General features: G+C 38.1%; 3 protein-coding genes across 6 annotated transcripts; 2 read left to right on the top strand and 1 right to left on the bottom strand.

Annotated features, from left to right (window-relative positions):
* Positions 1 to 1,276: 1,276 nt before the first annotated feature.
* LOC106423165 (B-box zinc finger protein 32) lies at positions 1,277 to 1,988 on the bottom strand. Its single transcript, XM_022711005.2, has one exon. The coding sequence runs from the start codon at positions 1,986 to 1,988 to the stop codon at positions 1,446 to 1,448; it is 543 nt and encodes a 180-aa protein (XP_022566726.1). The 3' UTR covers positions 1,277 to 1,445.
* Positions 1,989 to 2,007: 19 nt separating this feature from the next.
* On the top strand, positions 2,008 to 6,707 carry LOC106423167 (glutathione S-transferase T3-like). 4 transcript variants are annotated; one of them, XR_007328569.1, is made up of 4 exons: positions 2,008 to 3,289; positions 3,809 to 4,610; positions 4,739 to 4,819; positions 6,416 to 6,707. XR_007328569.1 is itself a non-coding variant. In XM_048768447.1 (3 exons), exons 1-2 carry the CDS (start codon positions 2,924 to 2,926, stop codon positions 3,970 to 3,972), a joined length of 540 nt encoding a protein of 179 aa, XP_048624404.1. In that variant the 5' UTR covers positions 2,011 to 2,923; the 3' UTR covers positions 3,973 to 4,610; positions 4,739 to 6,707. The 4 variants fall into 4 exon arrangements, 3 of the variants coding, with proteins under 3 accessions (XP_048624404.1, XP_022570022.2, XP_048624403.1); XM_048768447.1 differs by having other exon boundaries at positions 2,011 to 3,289; positions 3,799 to 4,610; positions 4,739 to 6,707; XM_022714301.2 differs by having other exon boundaries at positions 2,075 to 3,289; positions 3,799 to 4,610; positions 4,739 to 6,707.
* A 3,739-nt stretch (positions 6,708 to 10,446) lies between these two features.
* On the top strand, positions 10,447 to 13,759 carry LOC106423154 (protein ALTERED PHOSPHATE STARVATION RESPONSE 1). Its single transcript, XM_022711012.2, has one exon. The coding sequence runs from the start codon at positions 10,608 to 10,610 to the stop codon at positions 12,795 to 12,797; it is 2,190 nt and encodes a 729-aa protein (XP_022566733.1). The 5' UTR covers positions 10,447 to 10,607; the 3' UTR covers positions 12,798 to 13,759.
* The last annotated feature ends 621 nt before the right edge of the window (positions 13,760 to 14,380 follow it).

The following is a 14,380-nucleotide window of genomic DNA, read 5'->3' on the forward strand; positions in this document are numbered from 1 at the left end:
AATAAACGACAAAATCCCGTATACAAAACTACATAACGATCAATAACTTATCCGGCGGCGGTTCCGCGCTTGCGCGTAGGCTATACCCCTAGTTATTACCATATCGAGGATCAAAAAAGTTATCTGTGCTATTTGTTGACTTCCTTTCATACATCACTTCTTTCAGGTATTTAGATTCATTGCTAATAAGTAATAAGCATACTTAAATGGTCGGTCTTTGAAATGATATGCAATAAGAATTGAGAACTACATGTTCTTGTTAATTAAAGAGATTAAATATATAAATAAATAAAATAACTTGGCAGACGACGCTCGCCACCCATTCTCGAAATGACCAATTGATGAAATGTTTTTAGTAACAACATTTGATACGTAATGACTCTTCATATCTCACCAGTCAAATATCAAACATACTTATTTGATGGAAAATATAAGAACAATACTTAGTTTCACCCCTACGATGAATAATTAAATTCACCTCATCATTTATAACCAATCAAAGTATAATGTATGATTAGTTAAAAAATAATAAAATTAAAAAAATAAATGACTAAGAAAAACAACACCGACATTAAAGTCGTCTGCAAAATCCGAAACTCTAAAAATCAAAAATCTAAACCCTAAACCTAAAATCTAAACTTTAAACCCAAAATCATAAACCTTAAACCCTAAACTCTAAACCCAAAATTCTAAACCCTAAACCCAAAACTCTAACCCTAAATCATAAATCCTAAACCTTAAACCCAAAACATAACCCTAAATTAAACCCTAAACGCATTACTTGATCATAGTTCGGGTTTATGGTTTAGAGTTATGGGTTTAGGGTTTAGAATTTAAGGTTTAGAGTTTAGGGGTTAGAATTGATGGTTTAGGGTTTATTGCTTAGATTTTTGGGTTTAGAGTTTAGGATTTTGGGTTTAGAGTTTAGCGTTTAGGATTTTGGGTTTAAAATTTAGGATTTAGGGTTTAGGATTTGGATTTAGAGTTTAGAATTTGAGGTTTAGGGTTTAGATTTTAGATTTTTTAGAATCTCGGGTTTTTTTAAATGGTATTAAAGTTGATGTTGTTTTTTCAGCCATTTTTAAAAAATTTTATTGCATTTTTTAACTAATTCTACATGGCACTATGGTTGGTTATAAAAAGTGAGGTGAATTTAACTATTCACCGTCTCTAAATATAACCATGTTCTTCATTTTAATGGTTATAATAATTTCACTTATTTTATTGATCACACCATGATTTAAAAAAAAAAACTTAATAGCTTAAACAAATACCGTAGACGCTTAAAGGCTAAAATCAATAAAACCAACAGAACTAATGGTCGGAAAATAATACAAAAACATTCTAAGCAGAAAGAATACATTGGTTTATAAACTCACTTCACTACAAGAGGTATTGTTAGCAATAAACGGTGAAGATTTATCTAATATGAACTAAGTAGAGAATCAACGGCTGAGATATCTCCTTTTCTTAGCGGTTTTTAAAGACAATGATGATGTCAACGACGTATCACCGCCATCAGAGTAGTCAAGATCCATATCCCGTCGCGTTCTTTTAACCACCAGACCTCCATCGCCGGAGAAACTTTCCTCTCCGCTACTAACGGAAGACGACGATGAACTCATCACCGGAGCAGCACCCCACGGCACCACCTGTTTCTCCGCTTCTTCTTCACCTTCCTCACAATCATCATTATTGTTACTATTAATCTCTTTCTTCAGATTCTGATTACTGCTGCCGGCGACGGAGTTGTTCTTACGAGCTAGACAAGACTCGCAGATTGAAACCGTTGGACCGAAACGAAGTCCCGAGGCTTTCCAAGGCGTCGGAGATTGACACACGTTGCAGAGAAGACAGCGTGTGTGCTTAGCCACCAGAAAATTAGCTCCGTGAACCTTTCCGTCGCAGTCCCAGCATAAGCTCGCCTGGTCCGACTCGCAGAACATCCTCGCTACACGGTCACATAACTCACACTTCTTCTTCGCCATCTTCAGATAGTTTCTTTACTTCTTTTGAAATAAAGTTTTGATCCTTTCTTTTGTCTCTCTTCTCTTCTCTTCTCTATCTTGTTTCTTCTGCGGACACAAATAAGGGAGCAAAACGTGAATTTGCATTCGAGAATTTAGTGGCTAGGTTTATGTGATTAAAATTCTTTGAGGGTATTCTCATCTTTTGCAAATACAAATTTTGATTTTTTACATATTTTTATTTTTTATAATTAACACCCGTATTTGAAGGATTATTCGTCAAAACTTGCAAACCTCTGGTTGATAATTATTGTATAACTTTTGAAATTATTTAGGTTCCGCGGCTGAGCATTATCCTTGACTTTCTTAATAATAATGCAAATTAGTATTTAAAGTAATTTGTTTTAAATATACTAGGTCCTGAAAGTCTGAAACCATGTACCGGGACATGGCCCTGTGGGCGCAACTTTACATGTCGACATATGTTTCTTCGAGAGATATTTTTGCAAATGAGTTTTAGTGGGTGAGGTGGCGAGGTTACAGCCCCGCAAGGGGGAGGAGCAAGATTCCAACATACCCTACGTGGATGAATCAGGTTCTCAGATACAAACGTATTCCCACCTGGGATTTGTCCGGACCATGTTATACGTAGATTGGTTTATGTCGGAAATGTTAAAGCATTGCATACCACTCCCTCTCCTCTATATAAAGAGTTTCCAATTGTAAAATTTGTTTCTCAAGATGAATAGCAGAGTTTTCTCTGATGAGCATCATTAATGCAGTTTCTAAGATGAGTTTTTAAACAAAAAAAGGCATTTAAGTAAATCAAAAAGAAAAGAAATAAGGATAACCGATCCTTAATTAAGCGTTTTTGAAACCGATCGCAAAGGAGACTCTTATTACACGTGTCGGCTTTTGTGATTTTTGTTTCCTTTCTTCTCCCAAATCGATTTGCGATGGCCGACGAAGATTTCCAGTCTCGCGTCGAGAGGATCTTCGGATCTCTCGCCTTCTCCCGCTCCACGTCTTCTACTACCTCCACGTCTTCTGCGCCGCCGCTGCGGAAAACGCAATCGGGCTCGGTGTGGTCTCTCTCCGGCGCAGAAGTGGAGAAGAGGGAGTGGAAGCGAGAGCAGCTCGCTTCGTACGATAAGGAAGAGATGCCTTGTGCGTCATCGTTCGACGAGATTCTGAGGCAGCAGAGGATCTCGAGCACTGATCGGAAGGAGGGTGAGGAAGGTGGTGACGAGGATTTTGGTGATGAGGATGATGATTGGAGCATCAGAGCATCCATGGGCCTTGACCGTACTCTCGATGATGAGGTATAATCAATTCTTCTTTAAATTGTTTTGGTTAGGTAACGATTGTGCAAGTTAGAAAACGCTTGAGTAAAACTAGGGAACAATTGAATTCATATGTATTCATATCATTAGCCTGGAGATCGTTAGGTTTTGTAGTACGTGAACTTTCAACACAATGATCTTGATATGAACCTTTGTTCACACATGAAGAATTAAAAGATTTAGACTAAGGTTCGTATCAGTTTAAATTAATTTTAATCTCTAAGAGAGATTTAGCTTAGTGTTAAGAGAAATGGTAGCCTAAATTTTCTAGTTCTTTTGCAAATTAAAAGGTTCGTATCAGTTTCCAATTGAAGGTTCTTGAATTTACAATTTTTATTGTTAACAGTCGTAGGCTTAGTAGGAAAACATCTCGTTTTCTTTGATACTGAGCATTGTTTCTATACCTTTTGCTGTGAAACAATTTTTTTTTAATTCATAAACCATTGAAACAATTCTTCACGGCTTGAAATTTTTGCTTCTTGACGCAGGACGAAAAAGATGAGTATGATAAGGTCGCACTAGGGAAAGAGGATGGTGGTAAAGGCGTGTCTATGGAAGATGCCATTTCGAGACCTTGTGGTGTGCGGATTCGGGACCCTTGTGCTAACCATGCTGCTGTAAAAATGAGGTTGAAGGAAGATGAACTCGAGGCCAACAAGTAAGGTTTTCTTGTTTATGTTTCTTCTTATTGAGTAAGTGATCTTTTTCGATTCTTCTAAAAATTTTAATTTTTTTTTAAGAACTCTTAATTAAGAAACTCCCATTGGACCACTCAAAATGAGAGTTTCTTAACTAGAGTTCTTAAGTCTACTTAAGTACATTTATATAATTAAATAATCATTAAGAAACCCAAGTGGATTTCATGGGATAATCATGCTCTAAGAGCATGTTTATTGCTGTATCTTAACAGCATATCTTACATTAAATGTAATTAAAAGAATTAAACCAAAAATGAAAAGCAGAAAACGCGTCTCTTAATTAAGAACAATAAGACACGGTCCCTTAGGGGCACGTGTCACGCCTCAGTTTGGCAGAGGATAGGTGGAGACCTTGGTCCCGTCTCATTTGTCGCGTATGTTTCTCTTTCTCTCCGTCTCGATTCTCTCCGAGGCGAGAAGACGATCTCTCATCGTATCGGCGGTGAAGTTTCTGTCGGTGACTCTCGTGGACGAAGGAAGACGGCGGGTCTCTTTCCGGTGCTTTCCTCCACCCAGGAAGCCGGGGACCTCTCTATCTTGGTGGTTCTCTGAGGCGAAGACCAAACGGTGAATCTCAATCGACTGCTCCGCCGAATCGAAAGGTAAAGCTTCGTTGATATGTATATATGTTTGAAGATTTCGATTATGCATGTCTCATATCGTGTCTTAATTTGAATATCTATGTTTGAATGTTAATTTGTTTTGATATTTTATGTCTTCCTGTCTTTAGATTGATATATCAAGAGGCGTGATGAAGGGGTTAAGGGACGATGAAGAAACTCGACACTGATGGTTCCAGTTGTGCATCAAGGTAAAAGCCATCAATTTCCTCGGTTGAATTTGATAAAAATCATGTCTTAGGTGTCTTTAATTGGTTAAAGCAAAGTCTTGTAAATTATGGTTAAATATATCGATTAATGATGTCTTAGATTGTGTCTTAACATGAATCTCTATGTAAAGAACTTTAATTTGTTCATCAAGGTAAAAGCTTTCTCTTTGGTCTGTTGTATTTAATAAATGCTATCTCTTTGGTCTGTTGTTATAGGTTTGGTAATAAATTCTCTGTTCAAGTGGTTAGTGTTAGATTAGAGTTGTAATAAATAGATTTTTATGGTTAGATAGAAATCAATTGTTAGATAGAAATGAATGGTGTAGATATATGTCAACTCGTGTGATCAATGCTTTCATCCAAGGTTTGCGTCTTTAAAAATCTTCCCTTCTCCTCTTATTCAAACCGTGTTCTTGTCACTTCTTTTCACTTCTGTTCTTCTCACTTCTGTTCTTCTCGCTTCTGTTCTTTTGTTTCTTTCTCCCTTCAGCGTGCTTCAGTATGGATTCTTCTCCATCCACGCATACTTCAAAGTTTGTTGACTTACTTAACAGTCAACAAACCATTTCCTTCGGTAACTTTGAAGATTGTGTTGAACAATCTTCAAACTTTGGCCCTACTCCTGCCCAGCGTAGAGAAAGGAGGAAATGGACGCCTACGGATGATGTTCTCCTCATCAGCTCGTGGTTAAACACGAGCAAAGACCCTGTAGTGGGCAACGAGCAAAAATCAGGAGCATTTTGGACACGAGTTGCGGCCTACTTCGCGGCAAGTCCTCAAGTTGCTGGCTGTGAACAGAGAGAGGCAGCCCACTGCAAGCAGCGTTGGCACAAGATGAACGACCTCGTCTGCAAGTTTTGTGGATCATATGAGGCGGCTACTAGAGAGAAAAGCAGTGGGCAAAATGAGAATGATATTCTCAAATTGGCTCATCAGATATTCTACAACAACCACAACAAGAAATTTACACTTGACCACGCTTGGAAAGAGCTCCGGAACGACCAGAAGTGGTGTGAGCAATCCACTGCCAAGACCGAGGGAATCTCAAAAAAAAGAAAATGTGAGGACGGTGCAGATTCATCAACCTCTCGAGCAACTGAATCCACCCGTCCTCAGGGGGTTAAGGCTGCAAAGGCTAGTGGGAAGAAGCCGGTGGTAAAGGAGAAAGGGCTTAATGATTTTCAGACAATGTGGTCTATAAAACAACAGGATTTGGTCATCAAAGAACGGTTGTCTAAGATGAGTCTACTTGACAATCTTATTGCCAAAAAAGAACCGTTGGGGGAGTCTGAAGAAGCCCTCAAGAATAAGCTAATTAATGATTTGTTGTTTAATTAGTTTAGCTCTAAGCGTAGTTGTTTAAATTTCCCTTGTTCTTGTTCTTGTTATGTTGTTGTTGCTATGTTGTTCTTTGTTCTTGTTGTTGTAAAATGTTATGTGTCGGTTATGGCTAAAATGTAGTTGTTTAAACTTCTTGTTGTTACATGTTCTTGTTGCTAAAATGTTTCTCGGTTATGGCTAAAATGTTTCTCGGTTATGGCTAGTGGTGTTGATCAAATGTTCTGTTCTAAAATGCAGGTGTGTGTTCACAGCATGGAGCATTGGGAGTCCGTGTGTGCTGACTTCTTGTGTCACGAAAATAAGGGCATAGCTGGTACTCTTGTGGTGCTGTCTTCTTGTGTCACGTTATTTATGTTGTTGCTGTCTTCTTGTGTCACGAGTTTTGATTATCAGAGCATTTTTGGCTCTTGTTGTTGTACCCTTGTCATGTATGTCTTCTTGTGTCAAGTTATATATGTGTGTCATGTATGTACTTTTTATAAATTTCAGATACAATACTTCTCTTTATATATCAGAAACAATCACTAAACTTTCTCACATTCAACTCTCTCATATCTTTCTCCTCATCATTCTCGTTTATCATTCTTCTCTTTACCATTAACCAATCACTAAACAATCATTCTTCTCTTTATCATTCTCGTCTCACATCCTTCTCACCATTCTCTTCGCTTATCATTCTCGTTTATCACCATTCGCTTATCATTAACCAATCACTAAACAATCACTCTTCTCACCAAATAAACCTCTCATGGCATCTTCTTCACATCACAATTTCGACCGATCACTTGATGAAGCTTTTGACGAAGCTTTTGATGAATATTTCGATAAAGCTTTTGAAAATTTGTGTAATGTGAATGGAGATCAAGAAGCTGAAAGGAAGACAAGAAAAAAACGAGTTTTTATCGAACGCAATCGTGAAGAAGGCCATATCCGGTTGTGGAATGATTATTTCAGTGACACTCCAACATATCCTGAAAATCTATTCCGGCGACGATTTAGAATGAACAAGCCATTGTTCATGCGTATTGTTGATCGTCTCTCCAATGAAGTTACATTCTTTCGTCAAAAGAAGGACTGTATCAGAAGGCTTGGTCTCTCTACACTTCAAAAGTGTACAGCAGCTATTCGTGTGTTGGCATATGGTTCTGCGCTTGATGCGGTCGACGAATACCTCAGGCTCGGTTCAACCACTACTCGGTTATGTGTGGAAAATTTTGTGGAAGCAATAACAAATTTGTTCGGCGATGAGTACCTAAGAAGACCAACACCAGATGATCTTCAACGTCTTCTTCATATTGGAGAGCTTCGTGGATTTACCGGAATGATAGGAAGCATCGATTGTATGCATTGGGAGTGGAAGAATTGTCCCACCGCTTGGAAAGGGCAATATTCTCGTGGCTCGGGCAAACCCACAATTGTTTTAGAGGCGGTTGCTTCATATGATCTCTGGATATGACATGCGTTTTTTGGACCTCCAGGTACCTTAAATGATATTAATGTTCTTGATCGCTCACCTGTTTTTGATGACATAATAAATGGTCGAGCTCCGCAAGTGAATTTCTCGGTCAACGGAAACGAGTATAATTTGGCTTACTATCTCACCGATGGTATTTATCCGAAATGGGCAACTTTTATCCAATCTATTCCAATTCCACAAGGGCCGAAAGCAGTTTTATTTGCTCAACGTCAAGAAGCTGCCAGAAAAATGTCGAGCGTGCTTTCGGAGTCTTACAAGCTCGATTTGCCATTGTTAAAAATCCGGCACTTTCTTGGGATAAAGTCAAGATTGGAAAGATTATGATGTTTATAGTAGAAGACGAACGAGATGAATACACTCAATATGATAGTAGAAGACGAACGAGATGAATACACTCAATATGATGTTTCGGATTTCCAACAAAGAGAAGGCAGCGGAAGTTCACATGTCGATCTCACATATTCGACAGATATCCCAACAAATATCGCCAATCAGATGGGTGTTCGAACCAGAATTCGTGATAGACAAGCACATCAACAACTGAAAGGTGATTTGGTTGAACATATATGGCGTAAATTTGGACATGATCAAGACAACAACTGAGCTTCGATGCCTCTTTCAAATTATTATCGTTTTTAAGTAATCTTTGTTTTATGTTTTTATGCTTTAATGTTTTTATTTTAAAATTTATGTTTCAAATAATATGCTTAACTTTGTTTTTTTTTAAATAAAATTATGTTTAATAATTTTTTATTTTTAAGAATCTCTAATTAAGATACTACCAATAAACCACTAACATTAAGGATCTCTTAACAAAGTAGCTTAACTTCACTTAAATACTAAAAAAATCATTAAGAGCCCTTGAGTGGGGTTTACCAATAAACATGCTCTAAGTAACTAACTTTTTCGATCTCGTTTTCATCTGATAGTAACGATGTATTGATTTTGAATGTTTCTATGGAAAAACCGTAGTTAAATACGCTAAACAACATCCATAGTTGGAATCTAGTGTGACATTTCTCTATGTCACAACGAGCATTAATTAGAATTAGGGCTGAGCAAATAAACCGAACTCGTAAACCCGAACCCGATCCGATAAAAATAAATCCGAACCGATCCGAACCCGGCATAAATACCAAATGGATCTTGTTTTATGGTATTTCGGGTTATAGGTATTATCCGAACCGAACCCGAACCTAAATGGATACCCGATAGAATCCGAAACATTCAAAATTTCCAAAAAGTACTTGTACCAAACATGATCTCAATTCCTAATATGTATTCCAAATATATTGAACATATAAAATAATTATCTATTATATGAATATTGATGGTTGAAGGTGGCGGTTGAAGGTTGAAGTTTTTAAATTTTGGTTTTGTTTTCATTAAATAATGCTTTTCATTTTGAAGTTAGTTTTCATTTTATGTTTTTATTTATTTGGTTTTCTTTCGATCAATAACTATGTTTACCTTTCACTTGATTTTGAATGATCACATTTGATGTTCCTTTTTTTTTTTTTTTGAACTGATTTTATTTATGTTTTGGTTACAAAATATGTACAAATCAAGTATTTTAAAACCGAATAACCGATTTTACTTATTTTTTGGTTACAAAGTAGATATAAATCAGGTACATCTAAACCGAAGAACCGATTGGGACCCGAATCCGAAAGTACATCGGGTTGTACCGGTTCTTTGAAGATTTACTAACCCGACCGGAACCCGATAGAACCCGAACCAGTCCCGAACCGAATTTTCATATAACCCGAATGGGACTGATTTTGATAAACCCGAAAAACCGAAATCCGATTGGACTAAACCGAAGCCCGATTGGGACCCCGAATGCCCAAGCCTAATTAGAATGTAGAATGACTTTAGTAGGTGACTACAAGCTCATACTTCTGGCCAGTCTTGTCATAAAAAAAAAACAACAAAGCCTTTTTGTATTTCTTTCTCAGTGAGTGTTTTTCGAAGACTGGTTGAGCTAGCGGCTCCAGTTTTCCTATGAATAAGCAAGAACTCATAAATATGCCATGGTTGATATGAGTGTGTTAGAGACTTTGCTTGATTCACACGTAACTAGCAATCCGAAGAAGCATACATTCTGCCAAAAAAAAAAAAAAAAAAAAAAAAAAAAAAAAAACAATAGGTAATTTGTTACTAATATAATCCGGAATTGGAATATCTGTAAGTTTGTCCCATCATAAATCGTATTCTACATATATTCAGCCAAATTCTGGTGATGATTACTTGCCAAGAGGTCTTCTTCTTACATTATACATTATGAAATGATGAAATATGCAAACTTTGGCACGGTTAAAAGAAAATAAGCTTTGGCCCGGTTTAAGAACGTCCCTTCGGATAAACTTGTGTTGTTATTGGCATTGCCATATCTAAAGAAAAGTTTTAGTATAGTTTATGATGTAAAATCAACATCGAATGTACAATTGTAAGAATGCAACTCTGGATAATTACAAAATGTATATTTGGGAAGAAAAAATGAAAAATGTCCTGGTAAAAATATGGATTGTTAAGAAAAATGGAAACAGGTTATTAATATTTAATATACACTGATTTTGTATTTTCTTATTTACGGTGTAATTATTTCCTTTAATTTTTCTTTAAAAAAAATTATTTCCTTTAATTGTTTCGAACTACCTTTTTTTCTTTTTTTTTTCTAAAACGTATTAGGAACGTTATCAAAAGAAATTAAACAACGGTGTATCACGATTACATAAGTAAATAAATCTTAAATATAAATTCACATTATTCCACCAGAAAAATAGCATTATTTCTAAATTAGGGTTCATCGAATCGTTACATCTGCCAAAAGAGGGCTTTAAACCTTTTCATTGATGTCGGCAGAAGGGCACTAGAACTAAATCAATACATTGAAGATCAGTAGGTAAACCGAGAAAATCGAATTAGGGTTTATCCGATTTGTGAGACTTGATGGGTATCGTTGGTTCCAAGGCAGATCACAACACTCCTTTGCTGAATCTGTGTAAAGAGAGGAAGGAACTGATCAGAGCAGCTAGAGATGCCCGTTACCACTTAGCTAAATCTCATCTTCTTTACTTTCAATCTCTTTTGGATTTCACTAACGCTCTGAATCAGTTTGTGCACAAGGACTTGATCGTGATTCCATATTCGGATGACGATTCGTCTAGCGAGTTGGTGTGTTCTGGTTCATCAGATTCAGATTCGGAGTCTGATTCAGACTCTAATTCTCATTGTTTAGCATGTGATGAATCTCAAGCAGTTCCGTTGAGCAAGGATGATGATCAAAACCCGCAAAAACCCTCGTCTGGAGAGCAGGCTTGCGGCTCAAGTAACAATGTTCAGGAGGGTATAGAGAAGTCAAGTGAAGGTGTAGGGTTAGTGGAGAAAGTGCCCGTGATTGCTCCGGTTGAAGATGAGAAGAGAGTTTTGGAGACTTTTCCTTCTAGTAACCAGCAGAACAGTTTCCATGGTCACGATCTATTCGGTTTGTACGATTTCTTGGCTAACACGGAGCTGGTTTATACTGAACCGGATCAGAGGTATGAGACTGAGAGTGATGTATGGAGAGAGATTAGGGAGAGAGAAGGGATCCCTGATTTGGAATCTGATAGTGATCACAACGGTCTTGTAAGGAAGAAGAATGTTCAAGAAAGCTCTTCAACGGGTAAAGACGCAGGGGAAGTTGACAAGAGGGAAGTGAATATTAGTGATGAAGAAAACTCTTCAACTGCTAACGTTGTAGGTGAAGTTGATAAGAGTGATACTGAAGCAAACACTAGTAATGGCAAGGCTGATGATGTCGATGAAACGTGCACGCAAGAGAAGCAAACAAGTCCAGAGACTGCTACTGAAGTGACAAGATCAGACGAGGAGCTTAGTGACGAAGCATATGAGTCTAGTTCTTCTTCTTCTTCTTTTTGTTCAGGTTCGGGTCATACTGATCTCAGGAACGTAGTAGAAAAGATCAATAGTATAAGCAAGAAAGCTGCGAGTAGCAGTGAAGTCTCTGATCTGCTTGAAGTGAGTAAAGTCATTCCTCATCAACCATTAGGATCCCAATTCAAGGAACTTGCTTCAAGATTACTCGGTAGTTCCAAGAGCTCGACTCGTGCTTTGCTCTTAAGACGTGGCTTGCCCCAAGATAACCTCGCCGTTTCGCTTTCCATGACACTAGAGAAGCTTTACGTGTGGGAAAAGAAACTTCACGCAGAAGTTACCGCCGAAGAAAAGCTTAGGGTTTTGTACGAAAAAGGCTACAGTTTTCTAAAGAGCCTTGATCAGAGCGGAGCAGAACCGAGCGAGATTTACGAGGCCGAAGCTGAGGTTAAGCTTCATTTATCCAAGGTTAATGTTTCGGTTCGAGCGGTTGAGACAGTTTCAATGAGGATTCATAAGATAAGAGACGGAGAGCTTTCGTTTCAGGTGAATAAGATCATCAATGTGTTCAAAGAGATGTGGAGATTCTTGGCGAAATGTCACCATAAGCAGTTTCAAGCGATCACGAGAAGCAAGTCTTGCGTTCACGTGGTTGAAAAAGGATCTAGGAAAGTGACGCAGAAGGTCGAAGAACAGATGAGAAGATTTAAAGAGTCTTTGCGAAGCTACATTGATGCACACAGAGGTTTCGTTAGGTTCTTAAACGAGTGGCTTAACCGAAACATCATGGAGGAGGACGACCAAACAAAGACAGAAGCTCCTGAGATATTTAGGGTATGTAGCGAGTGGCTAAGAGAGATTGTGAATGTAGATGAAGTCAAAGTGTTGAGTGCTGTTGAAGAAATGGAGTTGAGATTTCGAGGCTTAGGGTTTAAGCAATTAGAGGAGGAGAAAGTGAGGTTGAGAACAGAGAGGTTGTGTAAGGAGCTGGAAACGAAGACGAAGGAAGTGGAGGAGAGTTGGGGAGCGCAGGTTGAGGAGGTGATGGGACCGGAACTGCTGTCGTTGAGAGAGAGTGCGACTCACGAAACAGAAAAGCATGAGGGACTGATCAGAGAGATTAACGACGCTGTTTCAATGACTTTGCAAGAGTGTTTGGTTCATGTCTTCGAGGCCTTGGAGGGTTTTTGTTTTGGTAATTTTAAGGCATATCAGAACATTAGAATCGTTTCGACAGAAACAGAAACTATGTTATTGTGTTAATCATAGAAACAAATATGTAAATAAAGAATTTTTTTTTTTAGTTTACAAAAAAAAAATGTAAATAAAGAAAATAAATGTTATAAATCGATTGGTGGATGTCCATAACCGGTCCGGTCCATAACCGGCCCAACACCTAGAGGGAGTGTCGGCCAATCCTAGAGAGAGACAGCCGCATGAAGAGAAGAAGAGAGAGACGGTTTATGAGAAAAGGAAACTATTTTTCTTTTTCCTTATATTTGTACACTTTTCATATTATGTCTTTCCTTTTATTTATCTTGTAACCCCCACATAAAGGGAATACTTATGATTAATGAAATACACAGAAACTTACAGTTCTAAATCCTAAGTTTTACAACACGTATCAGCACGACAGCTCTAACACCCTGAGCCTAAAACCAAATCGCTAAAACCCTAAAACCCTAAACGAAGAGGAATCTGCCTTGAAACTTCAAAGAGGTCGTTCTCCCAAACCGTGAGGACCCAGAAAACGATCAAGATATCAAATCAAAGCCCTTGCCGAGACGAATCAGTCAGTACAAACCGCTTGTCGATCTGACCACCGACGTGCCCTCACGCACAGATACGGTGCGCGCCGATTTGCTTTGGAACCCTAATCCGAACCCGACGAACCTTAATCCGTCCCCGCGTCTGTTCCAGCTCGTATCCACCTGATCAGCTCCAGCTCCAAGGCGTTCCTGATCCTAGACGAACTCAGCTCCATCTTGATCCGGGACAGCTCGCGTTCCAGACAGCAAAGCTTCCCGTTCGCATCAGAGCCGCTCGCAATCCCGACTGCAACAGCTCCCGTTCGACGATCAGCTGCTCGCATCTCCAACCTCAATCCGTTCGCGTCCAGGCCAGCTCGTGTCCAGCTCGCGTTCCTGCCCAGCTCGAGGTTCATTCTCTTGGTGGTCCAGTTTCAACAATCTACAAACCTAAAGGTATTTCAAATTCTAAGAACATAGAATCGAATTTGGATTGATTGTAAAGAAAGAAACCCTAAAACCTAATCTCTAAGATAAAGCCATAGGATAATAGATCAAACCCTAGATGAGTAAATCGAAGCTGTATAAGTTCTATCCCCAAACCTAAAACGAGATTGATCCATTGATCAATTAAAATCAAATCCTTAATGGTTTTGAATCTCAAATCAAATTCTTTTGATCTAAGATCAAATTTTCGAAAATCCTAAAACCCTAATTCGAAAACTATTGATAGATTGCTTGCTTGATATAATCCGAATTTGATTGATTGATCTGATTAGGATTGTTGCTAGAATTGATTAATTGCTTACTGTTTTAAAATCCGAACCTGATCATGATTGCTTAAATAATTAAACCCGAATCTGATTGTTTGTGATTGAATTGTTTCTGAATATGAATCACCTAGAAACCGATTGCTAGGATCTCATACTGAAATTTGATTGTTTGAATTAAATTAATTGTTTGAGATTTCATGCTTTCATAATCACTTAGAAACCTGATTGCTAAGGTGTTTAAAACTGGTTGCATTATGATCATATAGAAACCGATTAAGATTGTTCATGCCATTAGCTGTGTGAGTTGTCTTGCATCCATGATTAT

Source organism: Brassica napus, chromosome C9 (genome assembly GCF_020379485.1).
Source record: "Brassica napus cultivar Da-Ae chromosome C9, Da-Ae, whole genome shotgun sequence".
NCBI lineage: Eukaryota > Viridiplantae > Streptophyta > Magnoliopsida > Brassicales > Brassicaceae > Brassica > Brassica napus.